Source organism: Mustelus asterias, chromosome 3 (genome assembly GCF_964213995.1).
Source record: "Mustelus asterias chromosome 3, sMusAst1.hap1.1, whole genome shotgun sequence".
Taxonomy (NCBI): Eukaryota; Metazoa; Chordata; class Chondrichthyes; order Carcharhiniformes; family Triakidae; genus Mustelus; species Mustelus asterias.
In genome coordinates, this window is record NC_135803.1 from 1869890 (window position 1) to 1895973 (window position 26084).

At 49.7% G+C, this 26084-nt stretch overlaps 1 protein-coding gene across 1 annotated transcript; it reads right to left on the bottom strand.

Moving 5' to 3' along the window:
• Positions 1–25283, bottom strand: LOC144485670 (tumor protein p63-regulated gene 1-like protein). The gene is made up of 2 exons (XM_078203769.1): positions 25002–25283; positions 1–96 (listed from the first exon to the last, which is right to left on the bottom strand). The coding sequence occupies exons 1-2, from the start codon at positions 25212–25214 to the stop codon at positions 1–3; spliced, it is 309 nt and encodes a 102-aa protein (XP_078059895.1). The 5' UTR covers positions 25215–25283.
• Between the last annotated feature and the right edge of the window lie 801 nt (positions 25284–26084).

The window sequence follows — 26084 nt, forward strand, 5'->3', positions numbered from 1 at the left end:
TCACTCAGTCAGAAGCCAGGTGCTATGTAAAGCTCCGTCATCTTGCTGTTTAATATGTGCTTTGATATCTGCCAAAGCTTGGTCAAATGTTCCTGGCTGTGGGAAGATTAAATTAACATTGAAGTTAGTAACTGATGCATTCAAGGGTCTACACACGGACTAACCATCTACTGCTGAAAATGTACGGTTCTCAATCATTCACCTGGAGCATGGCTGCCATTTATATCCCACAGGCATTCAGCACAACTAGCAAATGTACAGCAAGATCCCACTAATGGTGATGGGATGCGTAACCAGTTACTCTGCTTATTGGGCTGGGCAGCATCCAGTGGATAGAGTGGATTCTCAGAGGCTTTTACCCAGGGCTGAAATGGTTGCCACAAGAGGTCACAGGTTTAGGGTGCTGGGGAGTAGGTACAGAGGAGATGTTAGGGGTAAGTTTTTCACTCAGAGGGTGGTGTATGCGTGGAATCGGCTGCCGGTAGTGGTGGTGGAGGCGGATTCGATAGGGTCTTTTAAGAGACGTTTGGATAAGCTCATGGAAGTTAGTAAGATAGAGGGTTATAGGTAAGCCTAGTAGGTAGGGACATGTTCGGCGCAACTTGTGGGCTGAAGGGCCTGTTTGTGCTGTAGCTTTTCTATGTTTCTATCCCCCCTCAGCCCCCAATTCAATCTCTCCCCCCTCAGCCCCCAATTCAATCCATCCCCCCTCAAACAACTGATTCACTTCCTAAGCGTTGACACAGTCTCTGCTTCCAGTCACTAACTCTGCTGATGAATTCTGTCATCTCACAATCCTGTGTCGCCACTCCAGCCTCAATCTTTCACACGTAATCAGAAATCTCTATTCCTTTATTCTCGAGCCCTCAACCTCTCTAAATCTGCTTCTATATCTGTTGTCTCATTGCTTTAGCATCGTAAGCACTGCAATCAAATCAAAACAATTGTCCAAGTAATTTTAGTGTGTAATTTCCTCATAGCAGCCCAGCCTCCTGTTGCGAGCACTGCTCCCTGTCTCGATTGTTGCAATTAACTTCCGAGAACTTTGTCCCAAACTGCTTACAGAGTTCCAATTGTACTTTTACTCAGGGTAGAATTTCATGTTCAGTCTGAAAGGGGCAAACATTCAAATAATTATTCCACAGTGCTCAACGTCTGGAACTCTGGAGTCAGGCTGGAAAGTCGTGATTCCCCTGGGCAGTGGCGGGATGGCTCAATGTGTGGGATTTTCCACAGTTCAGCTCACTAATTATATTTCGGCGAGGAGCACGGGGAATCTCATGGCAAGGTGGGCGGGAAGTCACCCATCACTCCATTGGCTGATAGAGTTGAAGGTCCTGGACAGGAGTTCACTTCTTGCAGCCAGAATGTCCATGTTGATCCTGCAGAGTCCTCGTGGCCGCAGCTCATGCTGCAGAAGCTGACAGGTATGAACAACCACATCCCAGGTATTGCCTTTGGATCATTTCTGGACAAGACCACCTCCTGATCACCATTGCAGGGCACCCTATTCAACAGCCTCTTAACCCTCTAGAGGCCTCACTGCCTCCTGCTGCACCAGCCCTTGTTCCAATGGCCCTGTGCCAATCTGCGATGGACCCTTCTTCTCATCTGGATGAGAGCCATTATCAAGGCAGGGTTGCCTGCAGCCAATATCAGTGAACCCTCAATGGCTGTGTGAACAAATTGAAGTCATTACTTTAATGAGCATTCCAGCCTCCCAGACTAACTGGATCCACTACAGTTCCCCTACTGCCTCAACAAGTCCACCAGGTGTTCCAGGGTTGAGTGCAGATGCCATTTCCCTGGCCCTGCACTCAACCCTGGCACCCCTAGATAACAAGGACACCTATGTCAGACTCCTATTTATTGATATAGCTCAGCCTTCAACACCATTATTCCCAAGCAACTCATTTCCAAACTCCGTGGCCTAGGGCTCGTCTCCTCCCCCTGCGACTGGATCCTAAACTTCCTAACTCACAGACCACAATCAGTAAGGATAGGCAACAACACCTCCTCCACGATCATCCTCAACACCAGTGCCCCACAAGGCTGTGTTCTCAGCCCCCTACTGTACTCCTTATCCACCTATGACTGTGTGGCCAAATTCCCCTCCAACTCGATTTTCAAGTTTGCTGATGACACCACCGTGTTGGATCGGATCTCAAACACTGACGAGACAGAGTACAGGAATGAGATAGAGAATCTGGTGAACTGGTGCAGCAACAATAATCTCTCCCTCAATGTCAACAAAATGAAGGAGATAGTCATTGACTTCAGGAAGCGTAGAGGAGAACATGCCCCTGTCTACATCAACGGGGATGAAGTAGAAATGGTCGAGAGCTCCAAGTTTTTAAGGTGTCCAGATCACCAACAACCTGTCCTGGTCCCCCCCATGCTGACACTATAGTTAAGAAAGCCCCACCAACGCCTCTACTTTCTCAGAAGGCTAAGGAAATTCGGCATGTCAGCTACGACTCTCACCAACTTTTACAGATGCACCATAGAAAGCATTCTTTCTGGTTGTATCATAGCTTGGATTGGCTCCTGCTCTGCCCAAGACCACAAGGAACTACAAAAGGTCATGAATGTAGCCCAATCCAACCTCCCATTCATTGACTCTGTCTATACTTCCTGCTGCCTCGGGAAAGCAGCCAACATAATTAAGGACCCCATGCACCTCGGACATTCTCTCTTCCACCTTCTTCCGTCAGGAAAAAGATACTAAAGTCTGAGGTCACGTACCAACCAACTCAAGAACAGCTTCTTCCCTGCTGCCGCCAGTCTTTTGAATGGACTTACCTCACATTAAGTTGATCTTTCTCTACACCCTAGCTATGACTGTAACATTACATTCTGTACTCTTTTTTCCTTCTCTATGAGTGGTATGCTTTGTCTGTACAGCGTGCAAGATACTTTTCACTGTATACTAATACATGTGACAATAATAAATCAAATCAAAGAGCATGTCCTTTATTGGTTTCTCTCCATCTCAAAGCCAACAGACAAATGCTAAGCCCTTCATCTGGTGCTGTCTAGACATGGTATCCCCACCCCAACCCTTCCAGGAAAAGGACATCCTGGACGTTCAGAGTTGGAAAGACTCCGAAAGAAAAAAGAAACGAGGGCTAAAAAGCATTAAGCAAAGGACATTGATGGGGTTAAACTGTTTCTACTTCAATGTTAGGAGTATTACAAACAAGGTAGATGAGATAAGGGCACAGGTAGAGACATAGCAGGAGGATGTCATTGCTATGATGGAAACCTAACTGAAGGAAGGGCAGAATTGCTTGAATATCGAGTGTTCAGACAGAGTGGAGTGGGTGATAAAGAAGGAGGGGCAGGATAGCGTTATTGGTTAAAGAATCAATTGCAGTTGTGAGAAAGGATGGTATACTAAGTGGGTTGAGAGATGAGGCTTTATGGTTGCGTTTAGGGATAAATAAGAGGCAGTCCCACTACTGGGAGTGTACTACAGACCCCCAATTAGTGACAGATACAAGAACATGTACGGAGACAAATTTATGCCTGTAGAAATAAGAGGGCAATAATAGTCGGAGACTTTAACTATCCCAAAATCAATTGGGTTTCAAACAATATAAGGGGCATTGAGGGTGGAAAATTCATGTACTGTATCCAGGATGTTTTTTAAACAATACATGGCAAGCCCAATGAGAGGAGACACAATTGTGGATTTAATTTTTGAGGAGGTAACTAAGTGTGTTGATGAAGGTAGGGCAGTTGATGTCATATACATGGATTTTAGTAAGGCATTTGATAAGGTCCCCCATGGTCGGCTTATGATGAAAGTGAGGAGGTGTGGGATAGAGGGAAAGTTGGCCGATTGGATAGGTAACTGGCTCTCTGATCAAAGACAGAGGGTGGTGGTCGATGGAAAATTTTTGGATTGGAGGCAGGTTGCTAGCGGAGTGCCACAGGGATCAGTGCTTGGTCCTCTGCTCTTTGTGATTTGTATTAATGACTTAGAGGAGGGGGCTGAAGGGTGGATCAGTAAATTTGCTGATGACACCAAGATTGGTGGAGTAGTGGATGAGGTGGAGGGCTGTTGTAGGCTGCAAAGAGACATAGATAGGATGCAAAGCTGGGCGGAAAAATGGCAAATGGAGTTTAACCCTGATAAATGAGAGGTGATTCATTTTGGTAGGACAAATTTAAATGTGGATTACAGGGTCAAAGGTAGGGTTCTGAAGATTGTGGAGGAACAGAGAGATCTTGGGGTTCATATCCACAGATCTCTAAAGGTTGCCACTCAAGTGGATAGAGCTGTGAAGAAGGCCTATAGTGTGTTAGCTTTTATTTACAGGGGGTTGGAGTTTAAGAGCCGTGGGGTTATGCTGCAACTGTACAGGACCTTGGTGAGACCACATTTGGAATATTGTGTGCAGTTCTGGTCACCTCACTATAAGAAGGATGTGGAAGCGCTGGAAAGAGTGCAGAGGAGATTTACCAGGATGCTGCCTGGTTTGGAGGGTAGGTCTTATGAGGAAAGGTTGGGGGAGCTAGGGCTGTTCTCTCTGGAGCGGAGGAGGCTGAGGGGAGACTTAGTAGAGCTTTATAAAATGATGAAGGGGATAGATAGAGTGAATGTTCAAAGACTATTTCCTCGGGTGGATGGAGCTATTACAACGGGGCATAACTATAGGGTTCGTGGTGGGAGATATAGGAAGGATATCAGAGATAGGTTCTTTACGCAGAGAGTGGTTGGGGTGTGGAATGGACTGCCTGCAGTGATAGTGGAGTCAGACACTTTAGGAACATTTAAGCGGTTATTGGATAGGCACATGGAGCACACTAGGATGATAGGGAGTGGGATAGCTTGATCTTGGTTTCAGATAAAGCTCGGCACAACATCGTGGGCCGAAGGGCCTGTTCTGTGCTGTACTGTTCTATGTTCCATGTTCTAATTTTGGGAAATAAAGATGGGCAAGTATGTTAAGACCCAGGCCAGAAACTCCAAGGTGCTTTATGAAGTTAGCCCAGACCCTAAATTTTACATTTGCTGTTTTGGCATTAGGGTGAGCATAAGGTGTTTCACTCCAGATATGATTCCAGTGACCCACTAGGAAGCTTTTATCAAACAAACTTTATTTAAGAACACAGTTAAAATATAACAAAAGAATTTGCATAGCTTTTACCAAATACAAGAATTAAACATGACACAGTACAATTCTTAACAGCTAGCTATCTCTGTTAGAAACATAGAAAACTACAGCACAAAACAGGCCCTTCGGCCCCACAAGTTGTGCCGAACATATCCCTACCTTCTAGGCCTACCTATAACCCTCCATCCTATTAAGTCCCATGTACTCATCCAGGAGTCTCTTAAGAGACCCTATTGAGTTTGCCTCCACCACCACTGACGGCAGCCGATTCCACTCGCCCACCACCCTCTGTGTGAAAAACTTCCCCTGTCCCTACCCCCCAGCACCTTAAACCTGTGTCCTCTCATAGCAGCCATTTCCACCCTGGGAAAAAGCCTCTGAGAGTCCACCCAATCTATGCCTCTCAACATCTTATATACCTCTATTAGGTCTCCTCTCATCCTACGTCTCTCCAAGGAGAAAAGACCGAGCTCCCTCAGCCTATCCTCATAAGGCATGCCACTCAATCCAGGCAACATCCTTGTAAATCTCCTCTGCACCCTTTCAATCTTTTCCACATCCTTCCTATAGTGAGGCGACCAGAACTGAGCACAGTACTCCAAGTGGGGTCTGACGAGGGTCTTATATAGCTGTATCATTATCCCCGGACTCCTAAACTCAATCCCTCGATTGATAAAGGCCAGCACACCATACGCCTTCTTTACCACCTCCTCCACCTGCGGGGCCAATTTTAGAGTCCTGTGGACCCAGACCCCAAGGTCCTTCTGATCCTCTACAGTACTAAGAGTCTTTCCCTTTATATTGTACTCCTTCATCCCATTTGACCTGCCAAAATGGACCACTACTCATTTATCTGGGTTGAAGTCCATCTGCCACTTCTCCGCCCAGTCTTGCATCCTACCTATGTCCCTCTGTAACTTCTGACATCCCTCCAGGCTATCCACAACCCCACCAACCTTCGTGTCGTCGGCAAACTTACCAACCCATCCCTCCACTTCCTCATCCAGGTCATTTATGAAAATGACAAACAGCAAGGGTCCCAGAACAGATCCCTGGGGGACACCACTAGTGACCGACCTCCATTTAGAAAAAGGCCCATCTATACCCACTCTCTGCTTCCTTTGGGCAAGATGTGGAGATGCCGGCGTTGGACTGGGGTGAACACGGTAAGAGGTCTCACAACACCAGGTTAAAGTCTAACAGGTTTATTTGGTAGCAAATACCATAAACTTTCAGAGCACTGCTCCTTCGTCAGATGGAGTGGAAATTTGGGCAAGCCTTTGGGCAAGCCAGTTCTGGATCCACAGGGCAGCAGCCCCTTGGATCCTCTCACTTTTTCTAGAAGCCTTGCATGTTGTTCCAATTTAAAAACAACTCCAAAGGCATATACCCTTCTTCAGAATCAGTTCGCATTTTAAAAAAGTATGCACACGTGATACTAAATTTCCAGCTTTTGAACACCTTTGGAAAGAAATCCAAACAACAGTTTTCAGAGACAGATATATCCTCAAGGCAGCAAAACAGAGAAGTAAAGCTAGTCTCTTGCAGCTTTCAGTCTTCAGACTTCAGAGACAGGAAAGGATACCTCTCTCTCTGCAGCTTCCAAAACAGCAACACTCAGGCTGCAGAATCTCCAACTCCAGAGACAGGAACAACAGAGACACTGCTCTCTCTCCCAACTTCAAAACAGCATCTGAAGCAGCAATTGGCAGTCTCCCTGGTTTCTATGTGATCTAACCTTCCAGAGCAGCCTGCCATGTGGAACTTTATCAAAGACCTTACTGAAGTCTATATAGACTACGTCTACTGCCCTGCCCTTATCAACCTTCCTGGTCGCTTCATCAAAGAGCATTTGTAAGGCATGATCTCCCATGCACAAAGCCATGCTGACTGCTCCTAATCAAACCCCGAGCTGTTTCCTGTCAATCATCCTAACCAAGCCCCGCTCTGCAATCCTAAGGGAACGCTAAAACAACAGAACACTGCATTAGCTTAGATTAAAATAAACATGATGTCAATTATACTGCCTCAGTAACAACCTCGGAATTATAGATAAGGCTAACATCTGTGGTGGGTAAGTTACTAGAGAGGATTCTGAGGGATAAGATATACAGGCATTTGGAAAGACAGGGTTTGATTAGGAGCAGTCAGCACGGCTTTGTGCATGGGAGATCATGCCGTACAAATTTGTTGAAGTGACCAGGAAGGTTGATGAGGGCAGGGTAGTAGGCGTAGTCTATGTAGACTTCAGTAAGGTCTTTGATAAAGTTCCACATGGCAGGCTGCTCTGGAAGGTTAGATCACATAGAATCCAGGGAGAGCTGCCAATTTTATATACAATTGGCTTGATGGTAGGAAGCAGAGGTAGAAGGATGCTTGTCGGACTGTGGCTAGTGGTGTGCCTCAGGGGTCAGTGTTGGACCCATTGCTGTTTGTTATCTATGTCAACGATTTGGATGATAATGTACAAGACATGATCAGTACAAAGAACAAAGAAAATTACAGCACAGGAACAGGCCCTTTGGCCCTCCAAGCCTGCACCGACCATGCTGCCCGACTGAACTAAAACCCCCTACCCTTCTGGGGACCATATCCCTCCATTCATGCATTTGTGAAGATGCCCCTTAAAAGTGACTATCGTATCCGCTTCCACTACCTCCCCCGGCAACGAGTTCCAGGCAACCATCACCCTCTGTGTAAAAAATCTGCCTCATACATCTCCTTTAAACCTTGCCCCTTGCACCTTAAGTTTGCAGATGACACTAAAATAGATGGTATTGTGGACAGTGAGGAAGGTTATTAAAAATTGCAGCAGGATATTGAATAGCTGGGGAAGTGGGCTGAGAAATGGCAAGTGAAGTTCAATACAGATAAATGTGAGGTGCTGCATTTTGGAAAGTCAAATCAAGGTAGGTCTTATGTGGTAAATGGTAGGACCTTAGGGAGTATCGTGGAACAGAGGGATCTTGGAGTTCAGGTGCATAGTTCTCTAAAGGTGGAGTCACAGGTAGATAGGGCAGTGAAGAAAGCTTTTGGCATGCTGGCCTTCATCAGTCAGGGCAATGAGTGTAGAAGTTGGGAAGTTATGTTGCAGTTGTACAGGCGTTGGTGAGGCTGCACCTGGAGTATTGTGTTCAGTTTTGGTCACCTTGAGTTGGAAAGATGTTATTAAACTGGAGAGAGTGCGGGAGAGATTTACAAGGATGTTGCCAGGACTCAAGGGATTGAGTTATAGGGAGAGATTGGACAGGCTAGGACTTTTTTCTTCAGAGCGTAGGAGACTGAGAGGTGACCTTGTAGAGGTGTATAAGGTCATGAGAGGCATGGATAGGGTGAATGCACTCTGTCTTTTTCCCAGGGTTGGGGAATCGAGAACTAGAGGGCATAGGTTTATTTAAGTTAAGATGGGAAGGAATTCATAGGAACCGGAGGAGCAGCTTGTTTTACACAGAGGGTGGGACGTGTGTGGAATGAGCTGCCGGGAGAAGTGGGTGAGGCAGGGACATTGACAACATTTAAAAGGCATTTGGACAGATACATGGATAGGAAAGGTTTAGAGGGATATGGGCCAAATGCAGGCAAATGGGGTTAGCTTAGATGGACATTTTGGTCGGCATGGACCAGTTTGGGCCGAAGGGCCTGTCTCTGTGCCGTGGAGTCTATGATTCTATGAATAGGGGACACTGGCTGCAGACAACATGGCTCCGACAAAATGCCAGGGACTGCTTGAAACATCCTGCAGAGTAACATGATTAAAATACATTCTGAAAGGCACAGTATCATCATAAGTGGATGAAGTGACATTGTGTGACCATACCTGGAATTGTGACCACAATTTGGTCAGATTTAATATTGTTGTGGAAAAGATCAGAGGCAAATCAGGAGTAAAATTTTTAAACTGGGGGAAAGCAAATTTTCCAAAACTAAGAAGTGATTTGGCTGACAAGACTGCTAAAGGATAAATCAACCAGTGGGAAGCAGTAAAAAGTGAGATCCTTGAGGTACAAAGCAGATATGTGCCCTCCAAAAATAAGAATGGTATTGACAAATCTAAAAACCCATGATTGTCTAGAAAAACACAAGGGAAGATTTAACAGAGAAAGAAAGCTTATGATAGCTACAGAAAGCTCAACACTGCAGATCACCTAGAGGAGTACAGAAAGTACAGGGATCAAGGAAAAAAATATGGAAATCAAAGAGAGGCCATAAAAATATACTAAGCAAGATTAAAGAAACCCAAAGATTTAAAGAACAAAGAAAATTACAGCACAGGAACAGGCCCTTCGGCCCTCCTCGCCTGCACCAACCACGCTGTCCGACTGAACTAAAACGCCCTACCCTTCCAGGGTCCATATCCCTCTATTCCTATCCTATTCATGTATTTGTCAAGACGCCCGTTAAAAGTCACTACCGTATCTGCTTCCACTACCTCCCCCGGCAACGGGTTCCAGGCACCCACTACTCTGTGTAAAAAATCTGCCTCGTACGTCTCCTTTAAACCTTGCCCCTCGCACCTTAAACCTGTGCCCCCTAGTAATTGACTCTTCCACCCTGGGAAAAAGCTTCTGACTATCCACTCTATCCATGCCTCTCATAATCTTGTAGGCTTCTATCAGGTTGCCCCTCAACCTCCGTCGTTCCAGTGAGAACAAACCAAGTTTCTCCAACCTCTCCTCATAGCTAATGCCCTCCATACCAGGCAACATCCTGGTAAATCTTTTCTGTACCCTCTCCAAAGCCTCCACATCCTTCTGGTAGTGTGGTGACCAGAATTGAACACTATATTCCAAGTGCGGCCTAACTAAAGTTCTATAAAGCTACAACATGACTTGCCAATTTTTAAACTCAATGCCCCGGCCGATGAAGGCAAGCATGCCGTATGCCTTCTTGACGATCTTCTCCACCTGCATTGCCACTTTCAGTGACTTAGAACATAGAACATAACAGCGCAGTACAGGCCCTTCGGCCCTCGATGTTGCGCCGACCAGTGAAACCAATCTAAAGCCCATCCAACCTACACTATTCCAATATCATCCATATGTTTATCCAATAACCATTTGAATGCTCTTAATGTTGACGAGTCCACTACTGCTGCAGGCAGGGCATTCCACACCCTTACTACTCTCTGAGTAAAGAGAGTAACTTGTGTACCTGTACACCCAGATCCCTTTGCCTATCAATACTCTTAAGGGTTCTGCCATTTACTGTTTATTTCCTATCTGTATTAGACCTTCCAAAATGCATTACCTCACATTTGTCCGGATTAAACTCCATCTGCCATTTCTCCGCCCAAGTCTCCAACTGATCTATATCCTGCTGTATCCTCTGATGGTCCTCATCGCTATCCGCAAATCCACACAACCTTTATGTCATCCACAAATTTACTAATCAAACCAGTTACATTTTCCTCCAAATCATTTATATATATATATATTACAAACAGCAAAGGTCCCAGCACTGATCCCTAAGGAACACCACTTGTCACAGCCCTCCATTCAGAAACGCACCCTTCCACTGCTACCCTCTGTCTTCTTTGACCGAGGGTAGCCAGTATATGAAGAGCAAAAGGATAGTTAAGGTAAAAGTGGGACCTGTCAGAAATGAAGGGAAGTTGTGTGAAGATGCAGAAGATATGGGAAGAGTTTTAAATGTGTCTTTTGTCTGTTTATTCACAACGAAAAGGGACGATGTGGATATAGTAATTCAAGAGGAACAGTGTGAAATGTTGGATCAAATAATCATAACAAGGGAGGAAGAGTTAGAGGAGTTGGAACCCTTAAAAGTGGAACGATCACCAGGGTCGGATGGATTGTTCCCTCGGATGTTGAAGATCAGGGAGGAAATAGCAGGTGCTCTGAGGATTATTTTCCAATCTTCACTAGACACAGGGGAATTGGAAGACTGGAGGAATGCAAATGTGGTTCCATTGTTTAAAAAGGGTAGGAATAAACATGCCATTTTTAGGGTGATGAAGGTTGGCGAATCCAATCAGTGTTTGGACTTCAGCTATTTACAATTTAATGTAGATCAGGTGACTGATTGTAATGCATCCCTGTTTGGTGACAATACAAAATTAGGTGGGAATTGTAAGTGGTAAGGAGGACATAGAGACTGCAAAGTAGTACAGATAGGTTAAGAGATTGTGTAAAATGGTGGCAGATGGAGTGCAGAGTCAGAGAGTCATAGAGGTTTATAGCATGGAAACAGGCCCTTCGGCCCAACTTGTCTAAGCCCTTTTTAAAAAAAAACCCTAACCTAATCCCAATTGCCCGCATTTGGCCCATATCCCTCTATACCCATGTAACTTTCCAAATGCCCATCGTACCCATGTAACTTTCCAAATGCTTTTTAAAAGACAAAATTGTACCCACTTCTACTACTACCTCTGGCAGCTTGTTCCAGACACTCACCATCCTCTGTGTGAAAAATTGCCCCTCTGGACGCTTTTGTATCTCTCCCCTCTCACCTTAAACCTATGCCCTCTAGTTTTAGACTCCCCTACCTTTGGGAAAAGATATTGACTATCTAGCTGATCTGTGCCCCTCATTATTTTATAGACCTCTATAAGGTCACCCCTCAGCCTCCTACGCTCCAGAGAAAAAAGTCCCAGTCTATCCAGCCTCTCCTTATAACTCAAACCATCAAGTCCCGGTAGCATCCTAGTAAATCTTTTCTGCACTCTTTCTAGTTTAATAATATCCTTTCTATAATAGGGTGACCAGAACTGCACACAGTATTCCAAGTGTGGCCTTACCAATGTCTTGTACAACTTCATAGGAATATTATGGGAATAGGGCCTATAAAAGGTGAAGGCGGGAAAATCTGTATGGAACTAGTAGAAATGGCAGAGGTGCTTACTGAGTATCTTGCCTCAGTTTTCACAGAGGAGAAGGACCTGGGTGGATGTACTGTGGGCTTGCAGTGGACTGAAAGGATTGAGTATGTGGACTTTAACAAAGAGGTTGTGCTGGAATCTTTGAATGGCATCAAGATAGATAAGTCGCCGGGTCCGGATGGGATGTACCCCAGGTTACTGTGGGAGATGAGGGAAGAGATTGCAGAGCCTCTGGCGATGATCTTTGCATCGTCGATGGAGACGGGAGAGGTGCCGGAGGATTGGAGGATTGCGGATGTGGTTTCCTATTTTCAAGAAGGGGAATAGGGATAGCCCAGGAAATTACCGACCGGTGAGTCTAACCTCAGTGGTTGGTAAGCTGATGGAAAAGATCCTGAGGGACAAGATTTATGAGCATTTAGAGAGGTTTAGTATGCTCAAGAATACTCAGCATGGCTTTGTCAAAGGCAGATTGTGCCTTACGAGCCTGGTGGAGTTCTTCGAAAATGTGACGAAACACATTGACGAAAGGAAAGCGGTAGATGTGGTTTATATGGATTTTAGCAAGGCGTTCGACAAGGTCCCCCATGCAAGGCTTCTCGAAAAAGTGAGAGGGCATGGGATCCAAGGGGCTGCTGCCCTGTGGATCCAGAACTGGCTTGCCCAAAGGAGGCAGAGAGTGGGTACAGATGGGTCTTTTTCTAAATGGAGGTCGGTCACCAGTGGTGTGCCCCAGGGATCTGTTCTGGGACCCTTGCTGTTTGCCATTTTCATAAATGACCTGATGAGGAAGTGGAGGGATGGGTTGGTAGGTTTGCCGATGACACGAAGGTTGGTGGGGTTGTGGATAGTCTGGAGGGATGTCAGAAGTTACAGAGGGACATAGATAGGATGCAAGACTGGGCGGAGAAGTGGCAGATGGACTTCAACCCAGATAAATGCCTAGTGGTCCATTTTGGCAGGTCAAATGGGATGAAGGAGTACAACATAAAGGGAAAGACTCTTAGTACTGCAGTGGATCAGAAGGACCTTGGGGTCCAGGTCCATAGGACTCTAAAATCGGCCCCGCAGGTGGAGGAGGTGGTTAAGAAGGCGTATGGTGTGCTGGCCTTTATCAATCGAGGGATTGAGTTTAGGAGTCCGGGGATAATGATGCAGCTAACTAAGACCCTCGTCAGACCCCACTTGGAGTACTGTGCTCAGTTCTGGTCGCCTCATTACAGGAAGGATGTGGAAAAGATTGAAAGGGTGCAGAGGAGATTTACAAGGATGTTGCCTGGATTGAGTGGCATGCCTTATGAGGATAGGCTGAGGGAGCTCGGTCTTTTCTCCTTGGAGAGACGTAGGATGAGAGGAGACCTAATAGAGGTATATAAGATGTCGAGAGGCATAGATCGGGTGGACTCTCAGAGGCTTTTTCCCAGGGTGGAAATGGCTGCTACGAGAGGACACAGGTTCAGGGTGCTGGGGGGTAGGTACAGGGGAAATGTTAGAGGGAAGTGTTTCACACAGAGGGTGGTGGGCGAGTGGAATCGGCTGCCGTCAGTGGTGGTGGAGGCAAACTCAATAGGGTCTTTTAAGAGATTCCTGGATGAGTACATGGAGCTTAATAGGATGGAGGGTTATAGGTAGGCCTCAAAGGTAGGGATATGTTTGGCACAACTTGTGGGGTCGAAGGGCCTGTTTTGTGCTGTAGTTTTTCTATGTTTCTAACAAGACATTCCAACTCCTGTATTCAATGTTCTGACCGATGAAACCAAGTATGCCGAATGCCTTCTTCACCACTCTGTCCATCTGTGACTCCACTTTCAAGGAGCTATGAACATGTACCCCTAGATCTCTTTGTTCTGTAACTCTCCCCAACGCCCTACCATTAACTGAGTAAGTCCTGTCCTGGTCCAATCTACCAAAATGCATCACCTCGCATTTGTCTAAATTAAACTCCATCTGCCATTCGTCAGCCCATTGGCCCAATTGATCAAGATCCCGTTGCAATTGGAGATAACTTTCTTCACTCTCCACTATGCCACCAATCTTAGTGTCATCTGCAAACTTACTAACCATGCCTCCTATATTCTCATCCAAATCATTAATATAAATGACAAATAACAGTGGACCCAGCACTGATCCCTGAGGCACACCGCTGGTCACAGGCCTCCAGTTTGAAAAACAACTCTCTACAACCACCCTCTGGCTTCTGTCAAGAAGCCAATTTTGTATCCATTTAGATACCTCACCCCTGTAATGTGGTGAAATGTGAAATTATCCATTTTGCTGTAAAAAATTGGAGTACATAGAACAGTACAGCACAGAACAGGCCCTTCGGCCTACGATGTTGTGCCGAGCTTTATCTGAAACCAAGATCAAGCTATCCCACTCCCTATCATCCTGGTGTGCTCCATGTGCCTATCCAATAACCGCTTAAATGTTTCTAAAGTGTCTGACTCCACTATCACTGCAGGCAGTCCATTCCACACCCCAACCACTCTCTGCGTAAAGAACCTACCTCTGATATCCGTCCTGTATCTCCCACCACGAACGCTATAGTTATGCCCCCTTGTAATAGCTCCATCCACCCGAGGGAATAGTCTTTGAACGTTCACTCTATCTATCCCCTTCATCATTTTATACACCTCTATTAAGTCTCCCCTCAGCCTCCTCCGCTCCAGAGAGAACAGCCCTAGCTCCCTCAACCTTTCCTCATATGACCTACCCTCCAAACCAGGCAGCATCCTGGTAAATCTCCTCTGCACTCTTTCCAGCGCTTCCACATCCATCTTATAGTGAGGTGACCAGAACTGCACACAATATTCCAAATGTGGTCTCACCAAGGTCCTGTACAGTTGCATAACCCCACGACTCTTAAACTCCAACCCCCTGTTAATAAAAGCTAACACACTATAGGCCTTCTTCACAGCTCTATCCACTTGACTGGCAACCTTTAGAGATCTGTGGATATGGACCCCAAGATCTCTCTGTTCCTCCACAGTCTTCAGAACCCTACCTTTGACCCTGTAATCCACATTTAAATTTGTCCTACCAAAATGAATCACCTCACATTTATCAGGGTTAAACTCCATTTGCCATTTTTCCGCCCAGCTTTGCATCCTATCTATGTCTCTTTGCAGCCTACAACAGCCCTCCACCTCATCCACTACTCCACCAATCTTGGTGTCATCAGCAAATTTACTGATCCACCCTTCAGCCCCCTCCTCTAAGTCATTAATAAAAATCACAAAGAGCAGAGGACCAAGCACTGAGTAGAATAGTTTTTAAAAGCTGAGAGACTATTAAATCTGAGGGAATCACAAAACGTTGACATCAGGTGCAGCAAGCAATTGTGAAGGTAAATAATGGGTGGGATTTTACGGTCTCGGGTTGAGCCTGAGGTTAACAGACCTTTCCACTGTCCGTCCCCAGCCCGTTCCGATTCCCATGGCGGGCGGGGCGGTAGAATTCCGGTGAATATACGAGGCTTTATTACAAAGGGATTGCAATACAAGAATCAGCAAGTCTTGCTGAAATTATACAACACATTGGTGAGACCACACCCAGAACCCTCAGACATCTTTGGCTTTCTTACCTAAGGAAGATCATATTTGTCTTAGAAGAGATGCAAGAATGATTCACGAGACAAATTCCTGGGATGAGAATGTTGTCTTATGAGAAGAATTGTGTGAAATGAGCTTTCATTCCCTAAAGTTCAGAAAAATATGAAGTGATTTCATTGAACCTTATAAAATTCTTCAAGAACTTAAGAGGGTAGATGCAGCAAGGCTGTTTTTCCAGGTACAGAATGGAGAACCTGGAATGTAATCTCAGGGTCAGGAGTTGATCAATTCAGACTGAGATGAGGAGAAATTGCCTCACTCAAAGGGTTGTGAATCTTTGGAATTCTCTGCCTTTCGAGCTGTGGGTTCTCAATCACTGAGTACACTCAAGATTGAGAATGAGAGATCATTGGATACTGACGGAATCCACAATAAGGGGATAGGATGGACAAGTGGAGTTGATATAAAAGTTCAACTGTCATCTGATTGAATAGCAGAGCAGACTTGAAATGGCCAAATACCTTCCTCTTGTCTGTTCTGATATACTTCCATAGATCATCCATTACATCGATTATACAACACAGAAATAGGTCATTTGGCCCATTTGGTCCAGATCAGTGTTTCTGTTCCACACAATCCCTTCCCACCCCCTCTTCACCTCTCACCCGATCACTACATCCTTTTATTCTTTTCTCTCTCATATGTTTCTCTAGCTCCCTCTTAAACACATCGATACTATTCACTTCAACTTGTGGTAATGAGTGTCATTTTCTCATCACACCCCTGAATTCTCGGTTGGATTTGTAGAGATCATTTTTATATGAATGACTCCGAGGGTGGGGTTTCCCTCCTGTCCCACGGTCTGTTTTGGGGTGGCAGTGGTGGCTCACCATTGGCCGACGGCAGGATATTCCAGTCCTGCCAACGTGAATGGCTTGCACACTCTGTCACCACGGAACCTGCGTGGGGGGACCAGAAGATCCCACCTGCGGGAAGAGCCTAGTTTTGGATTTCCCCAAAAGTGGAAATATCTTAGAACATAGAGAACATAGAAACATAGAAAAACTACAGCACAAACAGGCCCTTCGGCCCACAAGTTGTGCCGAACACATCCCTACCTTCTAGACCTACCTATAACCCTCCATCCTATTAAGTCCCATGTACTCATCCAGGAGTCTCTTAAAAGACCCTATTGAGTTTGCCTCCACCACCACTGACGGCAGCCGATTCCACTCGCCCACCACCCTCTGTGTGAAAAACTTCCCCCTCACATTTCCTCTGTACCTACCCCCCAGCACCTTAAACCTGTGTCCTCTCGTAGCAGACATTTCCACCCTGGGAAAAAGCCTCTGAGAGTCCACCCGATCTATGCCTCTCGACATCTTATATACCTCTATTAGGCCTCCTCTCATCCTTCATCTCTCCAAGGAGAAAAGACCGAGCTCCCTCAGCCTATCCTCATAAGGCATGCCACTCAATCCAGGCAACATCCTTGTAAATCTCCTCTGCACCCTTTCAATCTTTTCCACATCCTTCCTATAGTGAGGCGACCAGAACCTTCTCCATGTTTATCCCATCAAACCATTTCCCAGAGTTTTAAATATCCCGATCAGCTTTCCAGAGAAATGAGTCCCTCTGCAAATCTTCCCTGATTGCTGTCATTTCCAGTAAGGTCCCTTTAAGATTTTTGTACCTTCTCCAATATTTTAAAATATGAAGACCAAAATTAAAAATGATTTGACCTAAGTTTAACAAAACCTCTCTTTTCAATTGTATTAATCTAAAAATAAGCCACAGTGCTTTGTTAGTCCCACTCTCCTGCTCATACCTCACAGCTCTGCAATGTTTTCCTTATCAAGTATTTACCCAATTCCCTTCAGAGCAGCGTATTTCAGATCATAACAACTCGTTGTGTACATTTTCCTCATGACACTTCTGGCTCTTTTGCCAATTATTTTAAACCTATGTGCACTGGTTATTGACATTTCTGCCACTTGGAAACAGTTTCTCCTCATTTACTCTATCAAATACTTCTTGATTTTGAAGAACTCTTTAAATGGATAGTCGGAGTCTTTTTCCCAGGGTAGAAATGTCAATTACTCAGGGACATAGGTTTAAGGTAAAAGGGGGAAAGTTTAAAGGTGATGTAAGAGGGTGGTGAGTGCCTGGAATGCACTGCCAGAGGAGGCATCAGAAGCAGATACAATAGCAACATTTAAGAGACATCTTGACAGATACATGAATGGGGAGGGGATAGAGGGATACGGACTGTGTAGAGGCGAAAGGTCTTTAGTTTAGAAAGGCGTCATGTGGCGACACAGGTTTGGTGGGGCAAAGGGCCTGTGCTGTACTGTTTGCTCTAAGGAGAACAATCCCAGCTCCACTTCAGCCTCTCCAGATTAACTGAAGGCCTACGTCCATGGTCCCACTCCAGTAAATCTCCTCTGCACTGTCATGCTATCCTTCCTACAACTGGACAGTATTTCAGCTGAAGCCTAACTAATATTCATGGAATGTTGAGCAAATATCCTGATTTATCTTTTTCAGTTGTACACTGATTCAGAAAAATTAAATGTCTTCCTGCATTGTATCTCAGCCCTGCTCTTTCACCACACACCTGCCATTTGGTGTCATCTGCAAAGGATAAAATAATTTCTGAGCTCAAATAATTGATACACACGCTAAATAGCAATTCCAGTCCCAGTCCCCCATCACATCCCACCTTGGGATATGGGCAGTGTAGTCTGATTAACTAGTTAGCTATTTCAAAGGGCTGGCACAGAAACAATGGGGTGAATAGCCTTTGTCACTGTAAAAGTCTATGATTCAATATACAAACCACAATGCATCACCTCACAATTACTGACGTTAAATTCTGTCATTTTCTCACTGTTCCCTTTCAGCGCTCTCTGAAAATCAGAATGAGCAGCCTGGGAATGGAGGGATACAAACGATTGGTCTAGTTGGACCAAGGAGCAGCACAGGCTTGGAGGGCCGAAGGGCCTGTTTCCTGTGCTGTACTGTTCTTTGTTCTTTATTAGTATTCCCATATCGCCAAAATTAAAAATGATTGGAATTCATAACATGGTCCCTTAAAGCTCGTATCTAAGTCTTGCCTTTCACGTGTGCGCGCACAGGCTGTATATTTAAATATAAAGACAAGGGTTTTATATTGGTTCAGTTACCAAACCGTCTGTATAAATCCCACATCATTTACATTACATTTTCATCATTGTCATTGAAATAAGGGCAAAAAATAAAAACCAGTTAAAGGAGGGGAGGAGAAAGAAAGTGAGAAAGAATGCGAGAATCAGTGTATTACAGATTTTAAGTGTGTCTGTTCAGGGTTAAATCTAGACATGATGGTGTCTGATTAATAATACCTTATAGACCCCACCCAATTCTCTTTTCTATTGAAATCAAAGTAGTGTTTGGGGCATTAGACAGAACTGTATTCCGAATCTCTCCATCACTTATAGCATTCTCCAGACCTGCAATCCTCCCAGATCTCAGCAATCTCCTCCAGTCCTTTAATCCTCCAGGTCTGTGTACTCTCCAATTCTGACCACTCTAGCACCTCCTGGGTTGAATCACTGCTCCATTGACGGTTGTGTCTTCAGTTTCTTGGCTTCAAGCTCTGCAATTCTAATCCCGCCCCCCTTCACAAACTCTCTACATCTATCTTCCTTGAATACATTCTTTAAAGCCGATCTCTTTACCCAAACTGTAGGTCATCTATTCCACTATATGCTGGTGTAGTTCCAATACTCCGCAGGCGTGATTACTAGAATAAGGATGCTATATAAATGGAAGCTGCTGTTGTATAAGCTCGACACCAAAAGGTGGAGAATGAAGTGATTCGGACAGAGTTCAGCCCAGTCTCCAACCTCCTAACATTGGAGACCAAACAGAACTGAGCATCTTGCATGACCACCGGAACCTCCCTGAAACAGGAACTTTCAAATGTTGGAAGGGAGAGAGTGAGTGAGGCAGGGAGGGTGAGGATCAATGAGGGAGAGTCAGTGAGGCAGGGAGGGAGGGTGAGGATGAATGAGGGAGAGTGAGTGAGGGAGGGTGAGGGTGAATGAGGGAGAGTGAGTGAGGGAGGGGGAGGGTGAGGAAGGGGGAGGGGGAGGGTGAATGAGGAAAGTGAGTGAGTGTGAGTGAGGAGGGCGGGCGAGGGCGGGCGAGTGAGGGAGGGCGGGCGAGGGCGGGCGAGCGAGGGCGGGCGAGCGAGGGCGGGCGAGCGAGGGAGGGCGAGCGAGGGAGGGCGAGCGAGGGAGGGCGAGCGAGGGAGGGCGAGCGAGGGAGGGCGAGCGAGGGAGGGCGAGCGAGGGAGGGCGAGCGAGGGAGGGCGAGCGAGGGAGGGCGAGCGAGGGAGGGCGAGCGAGGGAGGGCGAGCGAGGGAGGGCGAGCGAGGGAGGGCGAGCGAGGGAGGGCGAGCGAGGGAGGGCGAGCGAGGGAGGGCGAGTGAGGGAGGGCGAGTGAGGGAGGGCGAGTGAGGGAGGGCGAGTGAGGGAGGGCGAGTGAGGGAGGGCGAGTGAGGGAGGGCGAGTGAGGGAGGGCGAGTGAGGGAGGGCGAGTGAGGGAGGGCGAGTGAGGGAGGGCGAGTGAGGGAGGGCGAGTGAGGGAGGGCGAGTGAGGGAGGGCGAGTGAGGGAGGGCGAGTGAGGGAGGGCGAGTGAGGGAGGGCGAGTGAGGGAGGGCGAGTGAGGGAGGGCGAGTGAGGGAGGGCGAGTGAGGGAGGGCGAGTGAGGGAGGGCGAGTGAGGGAGGGCGAGTGAGGGAGGGCGAGTGAGGGAGGGCGAGTGAGGGAGGGCGAGTGAGGGAGGGCGAGTGAGGGAGGGCGAGTGAGGGAGGGCGAGTGAGGGAGGGCGAGTGAGGGAGGGCGAGTGAGGGAGGGCGAGTGAGGGAGGGCGAGTGAGGGAGGGCGAGTGAGGGAGGGCGAGTGAGGGAGGGCGAGTGAGGGAGGGCGAGTGAGGGAGGGCGAGTGAGGGAGGGCGAGTGAGGGAGGGCGAGTGAGGGAGGGCGAGTGAGGGAGGGCGAGTGAGGGAGGGCGAGTGAGGGAGGGCGAGTGAGGGAGGGCGAGTGTGGGAGGGCGAGTGAGGGAGGGCGAGTGAGGGAGGGCGTGTGAGGGAGGGCGAGTGAGGGAGGGCGAGTGAGGGAGGGCGAGTGAGGGAGGGTGAGGGTGAGTGAGTGAGGGTGAGTGAGGGAGGGTGAGGGTGAGTGAGGGAGGGTGAGGGTGAGTGAGGGAGGGTGAGGGTGAGTGAGGGAGGGTGAGGGTGAGTGAGGGAGGGTGAGGGTGAGTGAGGGTGGGTGAGTGAGGGAGGGAGGGTGAGTGAGGGAGGGTGAGGGTGAGTGAGGGAGGGTGAGGGTGAGTGAGGGAGGGTGAGGGTGAGTGAGGGAGGGTGAGGGTGAGTGAGGGAGGGTGAGGGTGAGTGAGGGAGGGTGAGTGAGTGAGGGAGAGGGTGAGTGAGGGAGGGTGAGGGTGAGTGAGGGAGGGTGAGGGTGAGTGAGGGAGGGTGAGGGTGAGTGAGGGAGGGTGAGGGTGAGTGAGGGAGGGTGAGGGTGAGTGAGGGAGGGTGAGGGTGAGTGAGGGAGGGTGAGGGTGAGTGAGGGAGGGTGAGGGTGAGTGAGGGAGGGTGAGGGTGAGTGAGGGAGGGTGAGGGTGAGTGAGGGAGGGTGAGGGTGAGTGAGGGAGGGTGAGGGTGAGTGAGGGAGGGTGAGGGTGAGTGAGGGAGGGTGAGGGTGAGTGAGGGAGGGTGAGGGTGAGTGAGGGAGGGTGAGGGTGAGTGAGGGAGGGTGAGGGTGAGTGAGGGAGGGTGAGGGTGAGTGAGGGAGGGTGAGGGTGAGTGAGGGAGGGTGAGGGTGAGTGAGGGAGGGTGAGGGTGAGTGAGGGAGGGTGAGGGTGAGTGAGGGAGGGTGAGTGAGGGAGGGTGAGGGTGAGTGAGGGAGGGTGAGGGTGAGTGAGGGAGGGTGAGGGTGAGTGAGGGAGGGTGAGGGTGAGTGAGGGAGGGTGAGGGTGAGTGAGGGAGGGTGAGGGTGAGTGAGGGAGGGTGAGGGTGAGTGAGGGAGGGTGAGGGTGAGTGAGGGAGGGTGAGGGTGAGTGAGGGAGGGTGAGGGTGAGTGAGGGAGGGTGAGGGTGAGTGAGGGAGGGTGAGGGTGAGTGAGGGAGGGTGAGGGTGAGTGAGGGAGGGTGAGGGTGAGTGAGGGAGGGTGAGGGTGAGTGAGGGAGGGTGAGGGTGAGTGAGGGAGGGTGAGGGTGAGTGAGGGAGGGTGAGGGTGAGTGAGGGAGGGTGAGGGTGAGTGAGGGAGGGTGAGGGTGAGTGAGGGAGGGTGAGGGTGAGTGAGGGAGGGTGAGGGTGAGTGAGGGAGGGTGAGGGTGAGTGAGGGAGGGTGAGGGTGAGTGAGGGAGGGTGAGGGTGAGTGAGGGAGGGTGAGGGTGAGTGAGGGAGGGTGAGGGTGAGTGAGGGAGGGTGAGGGTGAGTGAGGGAGGGTGAGGGTGAGTGAGGGAGGGTGAGGGTGAGTGAGGGAGGGTGAGGGTGAGTGAGGGAGGGTGAGGGTGAGTGAGGGAGGGTGAGGGTGAGTGAGGGAGGGTGAGGGTGAGTGAGGGAGGGTGAGGGTGAGGGTGAGTGAGGGAGGGTGAGGGTGAGTGAGGGAGGGTGAGGGTGAGTGAGGGAGGGTGAGGGTGAGTGAGGGAGGGTGAGGGTGAGAGAGGGAGGGTGAGGGTGAGTGAGGGAGGGTGAGTGAGGGAGGGTGAGGGTGAGTGAGGGAGGGTGAGGGTGAGTGAGGGAGGGCGAGGGTGAGTGAGGGAGGGCGAGGGTGAGTGAGGGAGGGTGAGGGTGAGTGAGGGAGGGTGAGGGTGAGTGAGGGAGGGTGAGGGTGAGTGAGGGAGGGTGAGGGTGAGTGAGGGAGGGTGAGGGTGAGTGAGGGAGGGTGAGGGTGAGTGAGGGAGAGGTTAAGTGAGGGAGAGGGTGAGGGTGAGTGAGGGAGAGGGTGAGTGAGGGAGGGTGAGGGTGAGTGAGGGAGGGTGAGGGTGAGTGAGGGAGGGTGAGGGTGAGTGAGGGAGGGTGAGGGTGAGTGAGGGAGGGTGAGGGTGAGTGAGGGAGGGTGAGGGTGAGTGAGGGAGGGTGAGGGTGAGTGAGGGAGGGTGAGGGTGAGTGAGGGAGGGTGAGTGAGGGAGGGTGAGGGTGAGTGAGGGAGGGTGAGGGTGAGTGAGGGAGGGTGAGGGTGAGTGAGGGAGGGTGATGGTGAGTGAGGGAGAGTGAGGGTGAGTGAGGGAGGGTGAGGGTGAGTGAGGGTGAGTGAGGGAGGGTGAGGGTGAGTGAGGGAGGGTGAGGGTGAGTGAGGGAGGGTGAGGGTGAGTGAGGGAGGGTGAGGGTGAGTGAGGGAGGGTGAGGGTGAGTGAGGGTGAGGGTGAGTGAGGGAGGGTGAGGGTGAGTGAGGGAGGGTGAGGGTGAGTGAGGGAGGGTGAGGGTGAGTGAGGGAGGGTGAGGGTGAGTGAGGGAGGGTGAGGGTGAGTGAGGGAGGGTGAGGGTGAGTGAGGGAGGGTGAGGGTGAGTGAGGGTGAGTGAGGGAGGGTGAGGGTGAGGGAGGGTGAGGGTGAGGGTGAGGGTGAGGGAGGGTGAGGGTGAGGGAGGGTGAGGGAGGGTGAGGGAGGGTGAGGGAGGGTGAGGGAGGGTGAGGGAGGGTGAGGGTGAGGGTGAGGGAGGGTGAGGGTGAGGGAGGGTGAGGGTGAGGGAGGGTGAGGGTGAGGGAGGGTGAGGGTGAGGGAGGGTGAGGGTGAGGGTGAGGGAGGGTGAGGGTGAGGGAGGGCGTGTGAGGGAGGGTGAGGGTGAGGGAGGGTGAGGGTGAGGGAGGGTGAGGGTGAGGGTGAGGGAGGGAGAAGGTGAGGGAGGGAGAGGGTAAGTGAGGGAGAGGGTGAGGGTGAGTGAGCGAGAGGGTGAGTGTGGGAGGGTGAGGGTGAGTGAGGGAGGGTGAGGGTGAGTGAGGGAGGGTGAGGGTGAGTGAGGGAGGGTGAGGGTGAGTGAGGGAGGGTGAGGGTGAGTGAGGGAGGGTGAGGGTGAGTGAGGGAGGGTGAGGGTGAGGGTGAGTGAGGGAGGGTGAGGGTGAGTGAGGGAGGGTGAGTGAGGGAGGGTGAGGGTGAGTGAGGGAGGGTGAGGGTGAGTGAGGGAGGGTGAGGGTGAGTGAGGGAGGGTGAGGGTGAGTGAGGGAGGGTGAGGGTGAGTGAGGGAGGGTGAGGGTGAGTGAGGGAGGGTGAGGGTGAGTGAGGGAGGGTGAGGGTGAGTGAGGGAGGGTGAGGGTGAGTGAGGGAGGGTGAGGGTGAGTGAGGGAGGGTGAGGGTGAGTGAGGGAGGGTGAGGGTGAGTGAGGGAGGGAGAGGGTGAGTGAGGGAGGGTGAGGGTGAGTGAGGGAGGGTGAGGGTGAGTGAGGGAGGGTGAGGGTGAGTGAGGGAGGGTGAGGGTGAGTGAGGGAGGGTGAGGGTGAGTGAGGGAGGGTGAGGGTGAGTGAGGGAGGGTGAGGGTGAGTGAGGGAGGGTGAGGGTGAGTGAGGGAGGGTGAGGGTGAGGGTGAGTGAGGGAGGGTGAGTGAGAGGGTGAGGGAGGGTGAGGGTGAGTGAGGGAGGGTGAGGGTGAGTGAGGGAGGGTGAGGGTGAGTGAGGGAGGGTGAGGGTGAGTGAGGGAGGGTGAGGGTGAGTGAGGGAGGGTGAGGGTGAGGGAGGGTGAGGGTGAGGGAGGGTGAGGGTGAGGGAGGGTGAGGGTGAGGGAGGGTGAGGGTGAGGGTGAGGGAGGGTGAGGGTGAGGGAGGGTGAGGGTGAGGGAGGGTGAGGGTGAGGGAGGGTGAGGGTGAGGGAGGGTGAGGGTGAGGGAGGGTGAGGGTGAGGGAGGGTGAGGGTGAGGGAGGGTGAGGGTGAGGGAGGGTGAGGGTGAGGGAGGGTGAGGGTGAGGGAGGGTGAGGGAGGGTGAGGGTGAGGGTGAGGGTGAATGAGGGAGGGTGGGGGTGAGATGGTGGGGGTGAGGGGGTGGGGGTGAGAGGGTGAGGGTGAATGAGGGAGGGTGGGGGTGAGTGGGTGAGGGTGAATGAGGAAAGTGAGTGAGGGTGGGTGAATGAGGAAGTGAGTGAGGGAGGCAGGGAGGGTGAGGATGAATGAGGGAGAGTGAGTGAGGCGGTGAGAGTGAGTGAGGCGGTGAGGGTGAATGAGGGAGAGTGAGTGAGGCAGGGAGGGTGAATGAGGGAGAGTGAGTGAGGCAGGGAGGGTGAGGGTGAATGAGGGAGAGTGAGTGAGGCAGGGAGGGTGAGGGTGAATGAGGGAGAGTGAGTGAGGCAGGGAGGGTGAATGAGGGAGAGTGAGTGAGGCAGGGAGGGTGAATGAGGGAGAGTGAGTGAGGCAGGGAGGGTGAATGAGGGAGAGTGAGTGAGGCAGGGAGGGTGAGGGTGAATGAGGGAGAGTGAGTGAGGCAGGGAGGGTGAGGGACAGAAGCTGGCGTTAATTTACCCGCAGCACGAAGAACTTTCTCAGTTTGTAGTCTATCAGGGATGTGGATGATGGAGCCGGGCTTTGGACATCTTTCTCACTGAAGGTCTGGCTTCCTCTCGCAGCTTTCCCCTCCTCAGCCAAGCCCGTCCTGCCCGCATTCCCACCCTCATTCCCGGCAATGCTGCTCAGATCCACCGCCTGGAAACGGCCGGGATCGCGGAAGTCAGCCATAGGAGCGAGGGAGCTGGAGGAGGAATGGAGGGGAGGGAGAGGGCTGGGCGCAACTTCCTGCAAATGTTTCCACTAATCAGAGCAGGACTTCCTGGTTCTGACAGGTGAATCAGTCCAGGTGAATCTGGACAGGTGAGGCTGGAGAATCCCAGCCAGAGTTAACATTTCAAATGGAATGTGACTCTTCTTCAGAGCTGTTAGAAATGTAACAGGCTGTAAACAAGCACACAGATAGGAGGCGGGGGAGAGGAAAGAGGAAAGTTTGTGGCAGGGTGGAAGACAGGAACTGTGCAAGCCTGTGCTTCTGTGCTGTGTGATTCGATCATTCAGTCCAGGCTTCAGAAGTAGATGTGCCTCTCTTCGGAAAATTAGAAGCTTTTCACACTGTTCCAGAAGACTGGGTACAGCACGTGGAACATTGAGAATATTTCTAACATGCTACTGGAATAGGAGAGGATAAGAAGAAAGTTATATTGCTGGCTGCATGTGGAACCCAGACGTATAACTGGATACGAAGTTTAAGGTTCCCAGATGCTTCCTACTTGAAAACATTTGCAAAGAAGCATTATCACCCTAAGCCCTCAATAATATCACAAAAATGCAAATTTAACTCCATGGGGAGAGCTCAGGGGAGACCATTGCAGCCTTTGTTGCAAGGCTAAGACAAATTGCAGCGTTGAACAACATGTTAAGAGACTGATTGGTATGTGGTGTAAACAATGCAGCGTTACAGAGAAAGTTGTTAAATCCTAATTAACCTTAGAAAAGGCATTGTAAATGACACCAGCGATAGAGAGTACCAAAAAGGTGCTCAGGAGGTACAAAGTGCACAGAGTGACAAGATCAATGAGTTAGGGTGGGAAGCTGTGA

Excerpts from the sequence above, each read along its gene's own strand:
- LOC144485670 (XM_078203769.1), bottom strand. The coding sequence starts at position 25,214 with ATGGCTGACTTCCGCGATCCCGGCCGTTTCCAGGCGGTGGATCTGAGC. Across the intron at positions 97-25,001 it reads GAAAGTTCTTCGTGCTGCGG|CCAGGAACATTTGACCAAGC; the intron begins GTAAATTAACGC and ends ATCTTCCCACAG.